The following is a 17,449-nucleotide window of genomic DNA, read 5'->3' as shown; positions in this document are numbered from 1 at the left end:
AAGATGACTGTAGTGAGAAGCTTCGAAAGAAATTGAAGAGGGAGAGGTTAAGGCTACCTGTCCCAGCAGATAGTGTGAAGGAAAACTTCATTTTAAACAAGAGCAAATCAACAGATGATGTCCTAGAGACAAAAGATGTTACACCACCTATTGCTAGGAACAATTCTTGGGATTTCCCGGCACCAGAATGTAACATCATGAAGTTCATTGACATTGAATCTGATGGGATTGAGGATGAACAAAAAAAATTAGAGCAAACAAAGGTTGAAGAAGGCCTAAGGAACCTCACTGTACTTGATACAATAGTCAAGAAAGACACATCACCACAATTTGAATGCAGTAACAAGGACGACTCAGATGATTCATTTGCAAACATACCTGAGGAATTGCTACAGAAAATGGAACAAGATGCAAGAAGGCACATAGAAGAAAAGAACACTGCAAATAAACCTGAGGAATTGTTACACAAAATGGAAGAAGATGCAAGAAGGCACATAGAAGAAAAGAAGATGCATGAAGTTGCAGCAATTATGCAAAGCATTGAAGTAGTTCAAACTGATGAAATTGCAGAAAAAACCCCAGCAGCAATCAATCTTGAACCTTCTACTGCTCCAAGTACATCTGGTACAGCAGCACCCAGAAGGCTTCTGAAGATCCCAGCTACAATGATTTCTCCATTTATTGACTACGATAATAAGAACAACTTTAAATGCAGCAAGGTTATTTGCATGGTGTACAACGCGGTGTGCAGAGCCACTGGAAGGACTACAAGGTCAAGCCAAAGTTCCAATGAGACAGAGTATGTATTTCTCTATTGCTTATTCATCACCATTCTTTTTTTCATACCTTGTTCTTTTTTATCAGCTCCCTGTTCTTTTTTATCAGCTGCTCAGCACGAATAGTTGCAATTTTGTATAAGCCTTTCTTCTTCTTTTTTAGCATAAAAAGTAATTTACCAAACACAGAGAAAACAAAAACACGGTAAAACAAGTTATGATTAAACAAGTAATTAATTATGATTAAGCAAGTTTGTGATTATATTTTAAACAAATTACTTATCATTGTTATGCAAGTTAGTGATTAATTTTTACTAAGTTACTTATCTGTACTAGGTGTATAAAAGCAATTATTTCAGAAACTGTAAGCAATAGTAATGTCTTTGAAAAAGCAATTTTAGTAACTTGGTGAAGCATTTCTGTTGCCTATCTACAAGCTAATGCATGCATTTTGGACAAGCAAGTTTTTCATACTTGTACAGCAAATTCTATACAAGTCGAAGCAACTTTTTGGAATTTTCAATCAATAAGCAAAATGATAGTAAACTGAAAGCAAGTTGTTCCATGCTCATAAGCAAATCCATACAACTGATAAGTATTTTTCCTATGTTCTTGAACATCTGACCTTTACCAAGTGGGTCTTTTTTTTTTAGTAAGTTAAACCTTTTCTTCTTTTTGTTCTCAATGTTCATGCAGTGATATTATAATCAATGTATGGGACTTTTGGGTCACCTTAAATCATCTCTCAAAGTCAGTCAAACCAGGGGGGAAGTTAATCAACACTGTAGCTGAAATTGGGATTCATCTGTTGAACGAACCTGATAATACAAACCCTGCTAAACGTGTACTGCCACTAAGGGTTGTTGTGAGTATTCTTTTTCTTTTTCTTTTTTTTGCCTCTATACATACCCAGGAAAAGACACAACATGGGTTTCTAAATGTTTATAAATTCCTCCCTGTATTTTTTTCTATGTGCAGCATCGACTCCTGAGGGGCGAAATGGATCATGGGGATATAAAGAGGGCATTCATGAGAGGCTTGACCCATCTTGACAGATCTAAATTGGTAACATTCTTTCTTACTTTTTTCATTCTTTTTCTTTTTTCCCTCACATTTTTTGGCATTTCTGAGACACAATATGTTTTTCTCCATTTTTTTCCAGGTAATGTTCTCTGTACTTCAAATGTGGGAGGTCGAGGGTCTCCACGAAGAAGTTGGGCACTACTTTCTATTGTCCTTGAACTTACGGGAACAATGGTTTGAGGTACTTTTCTAAAGTCATTATGTTCATTATCAATAAGGTCTTCTATTCATATTCAGCACAAGTAACTTGTATCATTCTTGTGCTTTTGAGGTACTTGACTCAATGAGGTCCCTACATGATAACAAGCTGAAAAGTTGCTGCAGTACTTTGGTATCTGCAATCAAGCATCTGTGGATCACATATTATACGCAATCGAAGAAGAAGATAGATAGCTATCGACTAATAGACATCGAGGTTCCGTTGCAGAGCAATATGTAAGTTATCATAATGCTTTTTTGCAACTTTGTTTGATGTTTTCATTGGCAATGTGTATAGTTTTCTTTTTCTTTCACAGATATGACTGTGGTTTCCATATGCTTATGCATTGTGAACACTGGGACGGTCGTAAGCTACCCACATTCAAGGAAAAAGATATGCCAAACATACGCAAACTACTGACATACAAATGGCTAAGTCACCCTGAAAACATGACGCGCTGGAAGACAAAGCTCAACATCATTTAGGTAACATCTATCTTCTTTTTTTCCGACCCGCTGCTGAAACGTAGTTGACTCTGAAAATATATATTACCTGTTAAGGAAGCAAAATTGAAAATACATTTTACCTATGTGCTATTTACCTATGTATCTAGCGAACTAGATGAATATTGCGCTTGCTACGTGTGCTCATTTGGGGAGTGGATTGATCTGAGTGATTGAGTGTCCCGGATTGTTGTGTTAACACAAAAGTTCAATAAAAAAGAAGTAATATATTCCTCTAACAAAAAGCACTTTAATAGTCTGTAAAAAGCACTTTTAAACCAAAAAAACACTTTACTAGACTGCAGAAAGCAATTTACTACTCTAACTAAGAAGATTAACACAAACTCTTAAGAAAACTCCACTGCATACATTCCTCCTGCCACAAACCTAAAACGAAGCATACTAATGTCATGTGAATAGCTGCATCTCCTTGCTTGGGATTCTTTTAGTTATTTTTCCAGGACATTTTGCAGCATTGTGATTCTCAGAGTGACAAATGCTGCATTTGTTCTTTCTCTTTGGTTGCACATTCTTCCCGTTAGACAACCTTTTTGACTTCTTCCTCCCTTTAATTACTGATCTTGGCGGATTCCTTACTAATCTTGAACTATCAGGATATGAAGCATCTTGAAAATCTGCAGGAGCAGGCACATTTGGGTTAGGAGTAGACATAGCAGCTGTAGAGCCATGACCAGGAGGTGAAGTTGTCGTAGCTGCATTAGAAAGAGACTGAGATACATTTGCAATAGAAAAGTCATTGCTAGGAACAACAGTTGTCTTCTTTCTCTTACTCTTCCTCTTCTTTAGATCTGCAAGTTCAGATTGCATCATTTCGATGTGCTTAGTAACAATAGAATGAGCATCATCTGAGTTTGAACCTTCACGTGCAAATTTTGCAAGTGCAGAAGCAAGGTTGCTGAATCTCAGTGTTTTCTTGTTCTGCAAAGACATACCACTAGCCGCAATATCAACAGAAATGTTTGCATCAGCAGACATATCTGTGTCAACAGGAATTGCTTGTTGTGTCCATCTTTTCAATATGTATCTTTCAGGCAGGGTCTTCACACCAAATCTGATCAAAATCTTCATGATGTGGCAGCAAATTATCCCATCCCTATCAAACTTGCTGCACTCACAATAGTAACTTGTTTCTTCTTCAATTGCTGTCACAATATATGACCTAGTCCCATAGTCTTCAACAAATTTGTCATTCGGTACTAGCTTGTATTGGTAGGGTACTTCATGCTCCTGCACATCATATTCTGCAGTCTTTTCAAATTCCTTTGAGAATTTATAGAAAATACCTTTTGTGTACACAGTTGATGCATATTTCTCAATAGGGTACTTTGACCATGTGTGTCGTTCATTATCATTAGTCCTAAAGTCCTGACCATCTTGAGCAACAAGGCACTTTTGCTGAATTTTCTCATACTGTTTCACAAATAACTGTATTGATAAGTTTGGATTCACATATCTCTTCAGCACTGTATTAAACCCTTCACTTCTCTGAGTTGATTGGAGGAAAGGATAGAAACAATGCATATAGTACGCTTGAACAAAACTCTTTCTGATGCTATACAAATGCTGAAAATGCTGTATGTCCCCCAGGCCATGCTTATTAATCATAGCATCCCATTTCGCCTCAAATTCTTCAGGTGTTACACTGTAGTTAATACAGTCTGTAAACTCATCCTTCAATTCTTGATTAGATGAAAGGTATGGACCAATTGTTCCAGAAGCTTTATCCATTATGTGCCACCAGTAGTTTCGATGATTTGTATTAGGGAAGACAAGCTCAATTGCCTGCCTCATAGCCCCATCCTGATCTGTTATTATATTAAGGGGAGCCTTGCCTTTCATCGCTTCAAGGAATGCTTTGAAAAGCCAAACAAAGCTATCTGTCTTCTCATCCCTTAGGAATGCGCATTCTAGCTGGAACGATTGAGCATGTCTATTTATTCCAATGAAGGGGGCAAAGGGCATGTCATACATATTAGTCATGTATGTCGTATCGAATGAAACACAGTCACCATATGCCTCATACGCCTTCCTTGCTGAACAATCCACCCAGAATAGGTTCTGAATCTTATAATCATTGTCCAACTTGAACTTATAGAAGAAATCAGGGTCATCTTGCACTTTCAACTCTTCAAAGTAGTCTAGTGTTTCTTGCATGTCTTTGTACTTTTCAGTGGTACGAAGTGTGGATCGGAAGTTACTGACATCTTTGCCTACGTATGGTACTAGTTCAATGGAGCCATAGAACTCAGCCATTAGCTGCATAATGCGCCCTGTGGTCATGTTACAGCCATGCAGCATAGTGATGAAAGCCTTTTCTTCCTTAGATATGCCTTTGTGTGATCTAAGCCATTTTGTTAGTGAGGGCTTCGTAATGAGTGGATGATTGTGCTCAGCTATGAAATAAATTATATACCACCTAGCACCAATTAGCTTCACAGTCATCCTTGCTTTGCATTGCGTATACTTCATTTTCTCCCTTTTCCTTTTCTTGCCACCATGTCCCCCCCCCCACCCTGTTTAATGGCTCGCTCATGCGGTAGATCAACATCATCTTGTTCAGAATCATCTTCATCTGAATCATCTGTAGGCTCCTCAGTATTTTCATCAGTTTTGCTTTTCTTCCCTTTCCCTTCTTTGTTGCAGACAAACTGGATTTTTTCCAACACTTTTGTAATTCCTGATCTGCATGAGGTATTTGTCCTTATTGAGAAACCAATTCTCTTAGCATATGCATTGTAGTATCCCCTTGCTTCTACTACACTGCCAAATGTCATACCAGTATAAGGGACTTGCGGCGTAGACCACACCTCACCCTCTTCATGCAGAACTTGTCCAGTAATATCTGAAACAACAATATCCCCTACAGCAACCAGTGTGTTATCGGCATTTTCTTGCTGAACATATTGTAAATGTGTTTCTTCCAAAGAGAGTCTAACATCAGAAATGCTTGGGGAGTCTTGCTGGAAAAGGGGAGGCTGAGTGCAATTTTTTGGACTGCTCTCAATTGCATCTTCAGTATGTCTTGAGATGAAATCATAGTCAAAGTCAGGTGGCAGCTGGTTTAGATCCATCTCTTTGAAACCTATATAAATACATAAATATTTCTTCAGTAGTACATATCTTCATAAGCAAGAAAATCATGCATGGTTTTGCTTTTTTTTTTTTACGTAGTACAATCACGCATGCTGAATCAGGTTTTGTGTTTCGCAGCACAAATAAATTGTATCATTGGAGAATTCATATACATACATCTGGAACCAGATCAGGAAGCAAATCTAGGGTATGTTCTTTTTTTGAAGTACAATTTCTGTTCTTTTTTTTCTACGGTCATTAACCATCTGAGAAGCAAATATGCACAAACTATATTGTGTTCATTCAGTGAAGCAAAACATGCAGAAAAAACCTGACAGAGTTGAACAAATTTTAGAAGATGTAACTTTTTAAGATAAATACAAGCTTCTTTAAGTAGATACAAGCTATTTTGATGACCTGTAAAGGCAGATCTAATGTCTTCAGTAACATTAAACCAGTTCAGAGAAGCAAAATGGCCAGATTCTATTGAGCATAAATATTCTTCCTCTTTTTCTGTTTAATTTGTTTTGTAATTTACATCAAATAGGAACAGGGATACTTGATTTTTTTTAGGTAAATCTGTTTAGCTTTGTGCTGCTCCAATGGAGACTTTTTTGCTTTTTCCGTCGGAACCCTAGCTTTTGCCTCCGCGATTGCTTTTTTTGCATGATGGCGGCGGTGCATGGTTTGGGCAAGCCTATTCCAGACGCCTCCGATCGATTTTTGGTGGGCCCAGCAGTTGCCAGGCGCGCTACGCGCGCAAACGCGCTCCCGCACCGGAGAGAATAAAGACCTTGGGCCATACGCGCGGTCCGCGCGCGGCAAAAGAAAGATTCCTTTTTTGGCGTGCGGACAGGATGCTAATAGCATGCACGGCCGTGCATTAGTCGCGTCCTTCATTGTATTGGTTCGTCCAACTATTGCAAATGCACGTTTTGAACCGTTATAGATGAGATTTTCTCTAGTATTGAATGCCAAATGGATGAGGCTACGGACGTGGTGGATGGGGAATAGAGTGGGGAAGAGATAAGGCCGGGTTTTGGATTACCCCATCAAGTCTCACGTCCCTGGCCGTCGAAGGCCGTGGTTAAGGATAGCTTTGCGTCTGATAATAAAGATTCATGTTTTAAGTCAGGTTCTTGCTCATTTGGCTCCGAGCCGCCCGTTGGCACCCCTAGTTGTTGCGTGTGGCCCGCTTTTAGGCGTGGCTTATGTGGTACTAGGAAGCTACGATGTGTAGCAGGCCCTATTTGAGGACAGACACCTGCCAGAGCGTGAGCTTCCGTGCTGACGTGTAGGATGTGCAGTTCTAACTAACGGTGGAAAATGGATATCGAATTATCCTATATTCGGATTTCTCAAAATACAAATATAGATATTTGTATTTGTATTTGTTTTTAAAATGGATGTATCTGAATTTGTTTTCGAGATTCAGATTCAAATGTGGGTATCTGAATGGCTTTGAATTCGGATGTGGAAATGAATAATATCTGTATCCGCCAATCAAGGGAAAACTGCAAAACCCCCCCCAAAAGTCACTTGGATTTTGACTTTCCCCCCCAAAAGTTATTTTGTTGCAAAAAACCCCCTAAAAGTTTGACTTTGTTGCAAAAAACCCCCTAAAAATTTAAAAAACTAAAAAAATCATTCAAAAATTCTAAAAAAAACTAAAGACAATTCTAAGACCTTCTGTGAAATTTGTTTTCAAAAATAATATCCTTTGCATCATATTTCATGGAGAGGAAGTTTGGAAAAAAAAAAGATAAATGTGCAACTCATTTATTAACTCATGTTATTTTAACTTTTTCATGTCTACCATTATTTTTCCTACACAAATAATTGTTTAAGTAAACTAATAAAAGTGGTTTCACTAATTTTGGGGGTGTTATGGATTAGTTATGAATTAATCTATCTGTAACACATTTACTCAATTCTGCACGTTACAATAACTAATTCAAGATTTCATGTATTTTTACAAGATAGAGGATCATGTAAGAAGACTAGAAAATTTTGTTTCATGATTTTTGGATTAGTAAATAATTAACTATGCATTTAACTCGAATTAATAAATGAGTTGCAAGTTTTTCTTTTTTTTCAAACTTACTCTCCATGAAATATGATGCAAAGGATATTATTTTTTAAAACAAATTTCACAAAAGTTCTTATAATTGTCTCTAGTTTTTTTTAAAAATTTTTGTGATTTTTTAATTTTTTTTTTTTTGAATTTTTGGGGGTGTTTTTGCAACAAAATCAAACATTTGGGGGGTTTTTTTGCAACAAAACAACTTTTGGGGGGGAAAGTCAAAATCCAAGTGACTTTTGGGGGGGTTTTTGCATTTATCCCGCCAATCAAAGAACAAAAATTCTCTAATGTTTTAGAAATTCAAAGGTGAACAAAATTTAAACATTTCGGCCCAATCCAATTGGAATAAATTTTAGTCAAATTTGATCAAATTTTAGTTAAATTTGATCAAATTTTAAATTTTTGATATGAATTAGGAACAAACTTTTTAAAATTTTGGTAATTCCAGTAAGTCCAAATATGAACAAATTTGTTATGCACCAGAATAAAAAATTCTTGTCGTTAAAGGTGTAGGATATTTGCATACAACCTGATCCAGTAGATATTCGAATGCAGATTTGGATTCCAACTATCCTATTCGTATTTGTAGTTAAGAATATTCAAATTTGTATTCATATTTATATTAAAATATAATAGCAATTTAAAAAATAGACTATTCGATCCTAATTCGTTTACACCCCTAGTTCTATCCTTCCTTTCTTTGTAGCCAGTGAAAGTATATACATATACGTGGGTATCGAGTCTAGCTAGCTCTACTATATGCCAGGTCCATTTTGTCTTGTCCACGGATCGACCAAGGGCAGCTCTACTAGCTAGCCTGAGTAGTAGGGTTGGGACCTTCCAGACTGAGATGTGAAAGCTTGATTTTTCTGCCTTCGCGGATTGACACAACTCCTTGAGACCGTGTTGGCCTGGCGATTTCTATCGTGTTTGGTTCATGTCGTCAAAGCAAAAATATGGCATCTTAGGAAACATGGAGGTTATCAAATCGGGTAAAAATGTAAAAATAGATAATATATATCGATGTATTTATTAAAATAAACAACAGATCGATGTATTTATAAATCTAGCACTTGTATTCGGTATCTTAAAATTTAAAAACCCGAATTCGGTACCTCAAATATAAAAAAAGGCCAGTCCCACTGTATTCGGCACATGAGGTGCTAAATACGGGATTGTTCACCGTATTCGTCATCTCAGGTGCCGAAAACTCCCTACATTCGGCACTTCAGATACCGAAAACACCGCGCACCGAAAGCAGAGACAAAACGTGACCGTATAGTAGACCGGGCCGTATTCGGCTCCTGAGGCGCCGAATACGGCACTGTGCACTGTATTTAGCACCTGAGGTACCGAATATAGGCAATTTTTGGCACTGAGGTGCCAAATATGGCACTGTTGCCAATATTCGATACCTCATGTGCCGAATATAGTCCGGATCCACCGTTCCAAGATTTTTTTCAGAATTTGAGGTGCCGAATACGAGTACTAGATTTGTAAATACACCGATATGTTGTTCCTTTTAGCAAATATGGTAACTATGTTGTCTATTTTTCTATATTTTTCATGAAATAGTGGATAGGAAATGGTCAAAGGTTCTAAACTTAGAATTTGATTTTTATGACATAATTTGGGTTTGTTGAAAACATTTTTGAAATGGTGGATATGCGTTAGATATTGATATACACATGAAACTTAAATAGAAAATATAGGTTAGATTTAATGAACTATCAAAATTGTAATACAAATATGGTTCTCACTTCTAAAACCATAAATTTTTGGCCGTTTTGCTGGTCACATCATTCCTGGTTACTGCCGGTTAATTACCAGCCGAAATCACCCCACCCCACATTATATATAGTTTACGGATCACACTTTAATCTGTTCCTGCATCAAATCACACTTTCTAGCATTTCAAGGACTCAAAACCCAGCGCATAGCTCCGGGGTAGGCACCATGGCATTAAATCACTTGTCACACCCATCTCCTCCATCCATCTCCAGGGACAGGCTCCGGCCTCTCTAGTCGCTGCAGATCTCCGGATTAGCTGTACGTCTCGACAATGCTTTGTGTCACGATCTTCCCTTATCCACGGCAAGCGGATTGCTTTTCTCACTCCATTTAAATCTAGCAGATCTGCAAATATTCTACGCCCTAATTCCCTAACCCACTACATAAAAAAGAGATATGGGTGAAAGATAATAATATTTATATTCATCATTCTGAACGTGTCACTGATGATTAATTATTAGTGACAGTTTCGTACCTATCATCAATAATGAATAAAGGTAACAAGTAATAACTATCATGTAGTGATCATTAATGGCAACAATTACAATTAACAAAAACAGAATATTAACAATACCAATAATTGCGTTACGTAGGCATGTCACGTACGTACATACATTGACCCCTGCCGCGCAAGTATTATTCCCAGCGTGTCCATCTCGAATCTTTCCTCTGGTAAGTCACATGCCCATTTATTTATGGCGCGAGACAGCAGCCGCCGTCCATGTCACAATATTTCTCGCGATTTGATCTGGGATACGACCTCCGAGCGTCATGCAGGAGCTGTACATCCAACGAGCAAAGGTACAAGCACGACTATCCGGGAGCACACCTAACATGGTCATGGATCACGTATGGTTGTATGTGCTAAGACGTTAATTTATGTACCAGCTGATGGGCATTATTTTGCTGCAACGGACGTTGGATAATAGGGGTCGACAGCATGTGGCGCCAATGATTGCTTAATATATATTACGGGAGCCTTTACAGCACAATCATGTCTCCCGGTCTCCGTTCTCTCCGTAAGTGCCTTTTGGAGTCTACGAGGTCAAAATTCAATTTGTGCCTTTTTTAGAAGTAACCTATAATGGTGGTAATTAAAATTAAAGGTTTGGGATTTTTCAATGGTTTGGCATGTCAAAACATTGGCGTTTGGCAAAAGAGTTTGGAAGAAACAGACAGTCTATTGCGCACGGATGGAGAGAAAAGAGGAGACAAGGTGCGCTTGCGATTGAGACGGCGCTAGGGATGTAGACGGTCTGGAGTGGCGATGATACGAATATTATGGCTTTGGGAGTGAGCAAATGAAGGTGACAGAAAGCAGTTTTGTGCAAATACGTGTAACATGCTTACCAACATGCAGCCCCTCAAATTTCAAATTTCAGCTTATTAAAACAAAGCATGAATAAGGAGAAAAAATTATAATAATCAGTATGGAGTGAAGCGACTTGGTTTTAGCTTTTTTTGGTAAAGTAAGATAATCGAAGTTTTGGAGTTATCCAGAGACAACTAAAAAACTTCGGAGAAATAAAATGGCTTTTTCCAAAATTAGAAAGCTTTCTACAATTTGAAAACTTATAAATGATATATCAAAAAAAAATCCAGATTGATTTGAGAAACTTTTGAAGTTTGAGATGTGGCTTTCGGTTGGATTGGGAAACTTTCAAATTCGGTAGTCTGAACTTTTGAAATGTATTTAATTAATACAATTAAAAAGGTATTTTTGTTAGGCAGTCCAACATATTTTTTTTAAAAAAGTCAAACTTTATTTACTTTGACTAACATTTAACGAAATTAAAAAACGTTTCTTGTATAAAAATTATACAATTAGATTCATAATTGAAATTTTTTTAAATTATATGTAGTTATAAATTATATATTTTATGAGAAAACCTAAGTCAAAATACAATTTCGAAATCCGAGCCTATAATAATAGGTCCACTATTTTTAAACAGAGGTATAACAATGTAAGTACGGAGTCTCTCGGCGTACAGGTAACCGGTTGTGTAATAAATAATGTTTGCAACTTTGTATGGAATGGTCATGCCAATGTTTACGTAATTAAATCTTTTTCACTATAAAATAATTATTTTTCGAAACACTTAAAGTAATATTTTACATACGGTTTATTTGAAAAACCGTCTCAATAATTGGCGAGGGTCTCCTGCGGTTACGGATCGTCTGTGGAAACTTGTGATTTATGACGTCGCGACCGCGTAGGGTTCCTAGTCGGTTTAATTTTTTTTTTTCAAAAAATATCGATTGAGGAACCAATTATCGCAAACAGCCTGCTTAAGGAACCGTCTGTGAAAACCTAAGTGAACCGTCTGTGGTAATAGATTTTCACAGAAGTTATTTTTGCGTCTATAGAAATCATTAATTTTTACAGATCTTTAATCACAGACGAGTACACTAAACACCTGTAAAAATAAGTTACCATCCGCTTCTAGAAATAATATAATTTTTTATAGTGTTTCCATCTTCAGGATATATAAAATCATGGCTTGACGAGTGAACAGCGAGGAACGTGATACTTGTCTATCTCACTGTAAGATTCTTTCTTCTGCACGGATCTTGAACATGTACATTGAAAAGCGCATCAATTAGACGGTGTAACAACCAGCTGGCTTAAGAAAGGAAGACGGCCATGCATGAAAAAATACTGAAAACATTTAGACTATTTTAATGTTTTATTATATTTATTTGTCGAACTGCTGCCGTGGAAGAGAATCCACCACAAGTCAATCTCATCCTTGTGATTCCTATCTCTATTGTTTTATTTATTATTTAAAATATCGATACGAATTTTAATATATACGTTTATTTATTATTTTTATAACTACTTCTTAATAAAAGTTGATAACAATTAAGTGATGTTAAAGTATTTTCATAATAAATTCATTAGTATTATTTTTATGTGTCAAATCTTAATAGTTTTGTATATATTACTGATAAAGTTTTTAAAATTTAACTGTATATATTATAAGATGTATGCATTTTAAAACGGAAGTAATATACATGTTCGTACCGTTGCGCTGGCTGATAGGTAACCACTTTTAATTGCTACCAGATTAACTTTTCATGCGATAGAGAGTGCTCCGAGGGATCCAATTGGCGCCCCGCCGGCCACATGGAGAGCCTAGAGTGAACGGCCAGTTGCATCCCATTATGTGAGAAGCAGCTCATGCGCGAAAAGTTCATTTTAGATGTTTCTAGATTATTTTTTCTATTTTCACCTTAGAAACATAACAAACTACCCATTGGAATGAAAGTAGAAAACTTCCTTTGTTTGCCTGGGACTAAATAAAAACATGAAATTAAATTGGTAGTGCAATAATTTAAAAGAGTTAGTGCAATAATACGTTGAATGGGGTGATGTCGTAATCAACGTTTTCTTTTTAAAGTAATATGAGTCTTATTTTGCAGGCTTGCGAAGAGCAGCTCGATTAAAATGGTTTTCGATATGGGCACTCGATTTTAGAGATATCTAAATTTAAACTCCAAGAATCAATCCAACTAAACCCACTCCCACCTCTTGCAGCCAATTAGGTGCCGCCACCTGAGCCATGCTCTACTAATGCGGCTAGGTACGCACGCACCAAATAGGAATCTGCCGGTGCTATGCACCGTGTACACATTTTGTATTGTTATGTATTTTTTAAAATAAAAATTTGTAAATATATCAGTCCATTTAAAAAAATTATAAATATATACTCCTATAGTCCATTAGAAGGACTACTAGGGTGACATGTCGTCTCCGTAGCCTACCAACGATCGACGAGTCCATTGTCACGTCCACGTCCGATACTACCGACATGTCGCCTGTTGGAATGGTCATAGGTAACCACAACGTGAAAAAGGACATGGGTGATGGGTGACAACTCTCACGGGTGACGGATCTCGCACCCGTCAGCTCGAACGCGTCATTGATAAGTTAATATGGGTGACAGGTACAAACCCGTCACTAATGTAATCATAGGTGATGGCTCACAACTTGATTTGTTACCAATGAATATCATATGTGACGAGTCGTAGTAGTGACCCATCACTTATGTTTTTTCACGAATAAAATCAATCATATTACACGAAAAAAGGCAAAATATATTTTTTTACCTGAGAGCCACCCTAATAAAGGGCCTATCGCATATACTCAATCTACATCATTTTCAAACATATTTCGGTCTCTGCATTTCGTGGGACTCAAACCCACGCCCAGGACCTCGAGCGCGACTCCCATACCACCTCAGCTATCACGTGCTTATGATAGAAACCAGTTATGTTATCCTTTTAAGCTTCGTTGTCAAGGTAATAAGTGATGGGTCATAATTTTGATCCATCACCTATGATTTACATAGGTGACGGGTTACAGTTATGATCCGTTACCGATGATGTTTTTCTCGAAATGTTGACCTAGAGCGATATTAGTAAAAAAAAGGGTATAATCGTTGCATACAAACTCTAATCTCGACGTTTTTTGACTCAATAGACATCTACAGAAAAAGTTACATCCATTTCTCCCCCACTTTGTCAGGTTTGGATAATTTTTGAGGCTAAAAATAGCTTGAAAGATTGAGTTCTTATCTGAAAGTTTCTGCACCATTTTTGAAGCGCTCATTTGTGTCCATAGCCGTCACCCCTTACATCAAACTTGAGCAAAATTATACAATAATTCCTATTCTAGTATTGCTGAAGTGAGAAAAAATAAGAGAAAAATAAAAAAATAGCACCATATACATATATATATATATTCCCAAAGCCCAAAGCTGTATATTATATATATACACACCCCTGATGAATAGAGAAAAATAACATAGAATACATACATATATATATATATATATGAGTATATATTTGTATTATTATACATATATATATATACACACTGCATATTTGTATTATTATACATATATATATATACACACTGCATAAACTAGGAGTACATGCGCTTTTGCACCACATGAAATGATATCTCTATATATTGATCAAGTCATTAGTGATGAGTCACAAATTGATCCGTCACTAATGACTAGCTAGGATGACCGTTACTGATGAGTTAGTAATTGGTGATGGGTCAAGTTGTGATCCATCACCAATGATTGGCTAGGAAGATCTGTCACTTATGAGTCGTAATAGGTGAAGGGTCACAACTATGACCCGTCACTTATGACTGACCTAGGATGACCCGTGATGGGTAATAACTAGGCCCGCCACCTTTATCATCAATAACGGATCATGTTATGACCTGTCACTTATTTCGTATCTCCTTTATCTATTTTTTTATGTAGTGAACCAATCAAGTGGGGGCAACAGACTGTGTAGCGGATGGTGGGGTTGTTTTAACTTGTCCAGACATTGATCATGGTGTAGTCGTGCTTCCAAAATTGTTCCTTGGCCTCTGTTATCATCCCTTGAATTATTTTTCTGCCAAACATACAAGTTTGAACAATTTAGGAGCACTGTCATATTCTTTTTAATCAACTATATCCTGAATTTCACATCTTAAACCTGCATAAAAGTGTGCCATAGCAGCTTCTTCATCCTCAATAATATCACAACGTAACATACTAATTTGTAGCTCCTAATAATATTCTTCTACAGATTTATTTCCTTGGTTTAAGCGCTGTAATTTCTTACACAAATTATGTTTAAAAGATGGTGGAACAAATCTGTTACGCATAACAACCTTTAAAGAATCCCATGTAGTAGGCACTAACAAATTGTTGCATACCCTATTCCACTAGATGATGGTAAAATATTTAAATTCACTAGTAGCTTGCCTAACTCTATGCACTTCTGGAACTAGGCGAGCATTATATTTCTTTTCTACCATCATCTCTCAATCTAGATAAATCTTAGCATCATAAACACCTACAAAAGATGCTATGGTAAACTTGATATTAATAGAAGGGTCATCATTAATACGTGTGTTATGTTGCTGAAAGTTATTACCTCTCATACCTTAATGGTTGAAGTTTAATCAGTTCCTTTGTCATGCACCAAAAACATCATCGTTGTGTGTCTCATTATCATTGACCATCTCATGTTCATGGGCTGCACTATGAGGATCCACATGCCCATTGTTCGGTGGCTTATTGGCCAACCTATCAAAGTTTGCAATGAGCATTACAATACTATCATTGAGTCGTTGCAATGAAGTATTTGCTTACACAAGCTTCATATCAATATCATTATTAATAGCTTGGCGGTGCTTATCCAACACCATCATGAGTTCTTCCCTCAAAATGCACTCTTGTGCACCCTATGCTTCACCTACGATGGTGCCAATGATTGGTGAATCACCGATCTAACAAACTTGTTGAAGAGTTGAGGGATGCTTTGAGTAGAAAAATCATAGGGGGAACACAGGGGTTTTTAGATAGGTTGAGGGCTCTCTGAGGATAATAACCTTACGTTATGTTTGTATGTATTGATCTGAGCCAGTTACAAGGGGGGTGTAGCTAGCCTAGATGGATCTAAATATAGTCGGCGACTTCCTCCTTCGCTTATGTTGGCTTGTCTCGCTTGTCCTCCGCAAGGTCCTTTGGCTTTGTTTGTGTGTGTGTGTGTGTATAATATAGTGGGTGTAGAATAGTTATTCTACACGCATCTAGCCTAGCCCACCATGCCTGCCACAGCAGGCCCCTGGCCCCACGTGCCCTCCCCTAACGCACGCACCCCTGTGCCCTCTCTCACCGCACACCATTTGTTCCCCCGTCTCCGCGCCCATGTGCCACCACTGCTCGCATCAGCTACTGAATGACTTAGAACTACTGACTAAAAACTAATAACACTACTGGACAAACTACTTATACTACTAGCACAACTGAGAACACTACTGAAATTGTTTACTATGAATTGCAATTACTGAATATTGAAGTATTGACGACTACTAACACTATTGAATAGTTTTTCTATGATTTCAAACTATTAAACAACTACTGACATAACTACTCACAACTACTAAAGAATTACTAGATAATTACTGGGTGTCAACTACTGGACAATTAATGAGGAGTTACTGGGTGACAAATACTTAAGAAATGACAGCTACTAGACACTATTGAAGAATTATTGGATAACAGCTATTGCACACTACTGAAGAATTACTTAATGAAAGCTACTGGATAAAATTAGGAAGTACTGGATAACAGATGCTGGCACGTGCGCCTGCACATGGCTCGTCACCAAGCACAGGGATGCATGCATGGGGCGAGCATGGGTACATGCGGCTGGGCAGCCACGTGGCCTGCTCTTGGCAACGAGCCACATGAGGGCACAGGTGCTGGGCATGGGACTGAAGCAAACCGAGTAATGCAGATTGCATCATGCCACGCGGCGCATGCGGGGTGGGTGTGAGGGCGGGGCGTGTGGCACGCAGGTGCATGGGCTATGTTGGGTATATATGGGGGTGTCATACATCCTGTAGACTCCATCTTTCTATTCTTGGAGATAGACCTTCCCAGTTACGGTACGCCTTGGGTATCTACTTGTAGTTTTTTTTTTCTTTCAGGGGTCCCCTTCCTAGATATAAAGATATGCCCTAAGAATTATAGAAAACTCTAGGGTACCCAGATATGGTAACTATCTATTATTCATTGTCAAGGCCCCATCAGTACGTGAAATGAGACTTCAACGTATCAAGTATATTGCCATCAAGGATAAGATTTTTGTCCTCCCTAGTGCCATTCCCGTCCTCTTGACACTGTTGTCCTCCTCTCCAGCACACGCTCCTCCCGACTCTAGCCGCCTCCTGCCTGGCCCGAGCTCATCCCTGGTCCGCGCTCCTTCACGACTCTGGCAGCCTCCTCCCCGATGACGACCACCGAAGTTGTGGTGAGTAGCCATCCCGATCGAGCCGTCATAGCCAGTTCTCTGGCCGAGCCTTGTGATGCCCCTCCCTTCTTCTCTGTGTGATGCTAGTCAT

General features: G+C 37.9%; 1 protein-coding gene across 1 annotated transcript; it reads right to left on the bottom strand.

Annotated features, from left to right (window-relative positions):
- Positions 1–2,969: 2,969 nt before the first annotated feature.
- LOC133889396 (protein FAR1-RELATED SEQUENCE 7-like) lies at positions 2,970–5,653 on the bottom strand. The gene is made up of 2 exons (XM_062329928.1): positions 5,095–5,653; positions 2,970–4,852 (listed from the first exon to the last, which is right to left on the bottom strand). Exons 1-2 carry the CDS (start codon positions 5,651–5,653, stop codon positions 2,970–2,972), a joined length of 2,442 nt encoding a protein of 813 aa, XP_062185912.1.
- Positions 5,654–17,449: the final 11,796 nt, after the last annotated feature.

This window comes from Phragmites australis, chromosome 13 (assembly GCF_958298935.1).
Source record: "Phragmites australis chromosome 13, lpPhrAust1.1, whole genome shotgun sequence".
Lineage (NCBI taxonomy): Eukaryota > Viridiplantae > Streptophyta > Magnoliopsida > Poales > Poaceae > Phragmites > Phragmites australis.
Note: the sequence above shows the minus strand (reverse complement) of the source record. Positions and strands in the feature narration are given on the sequence as shown.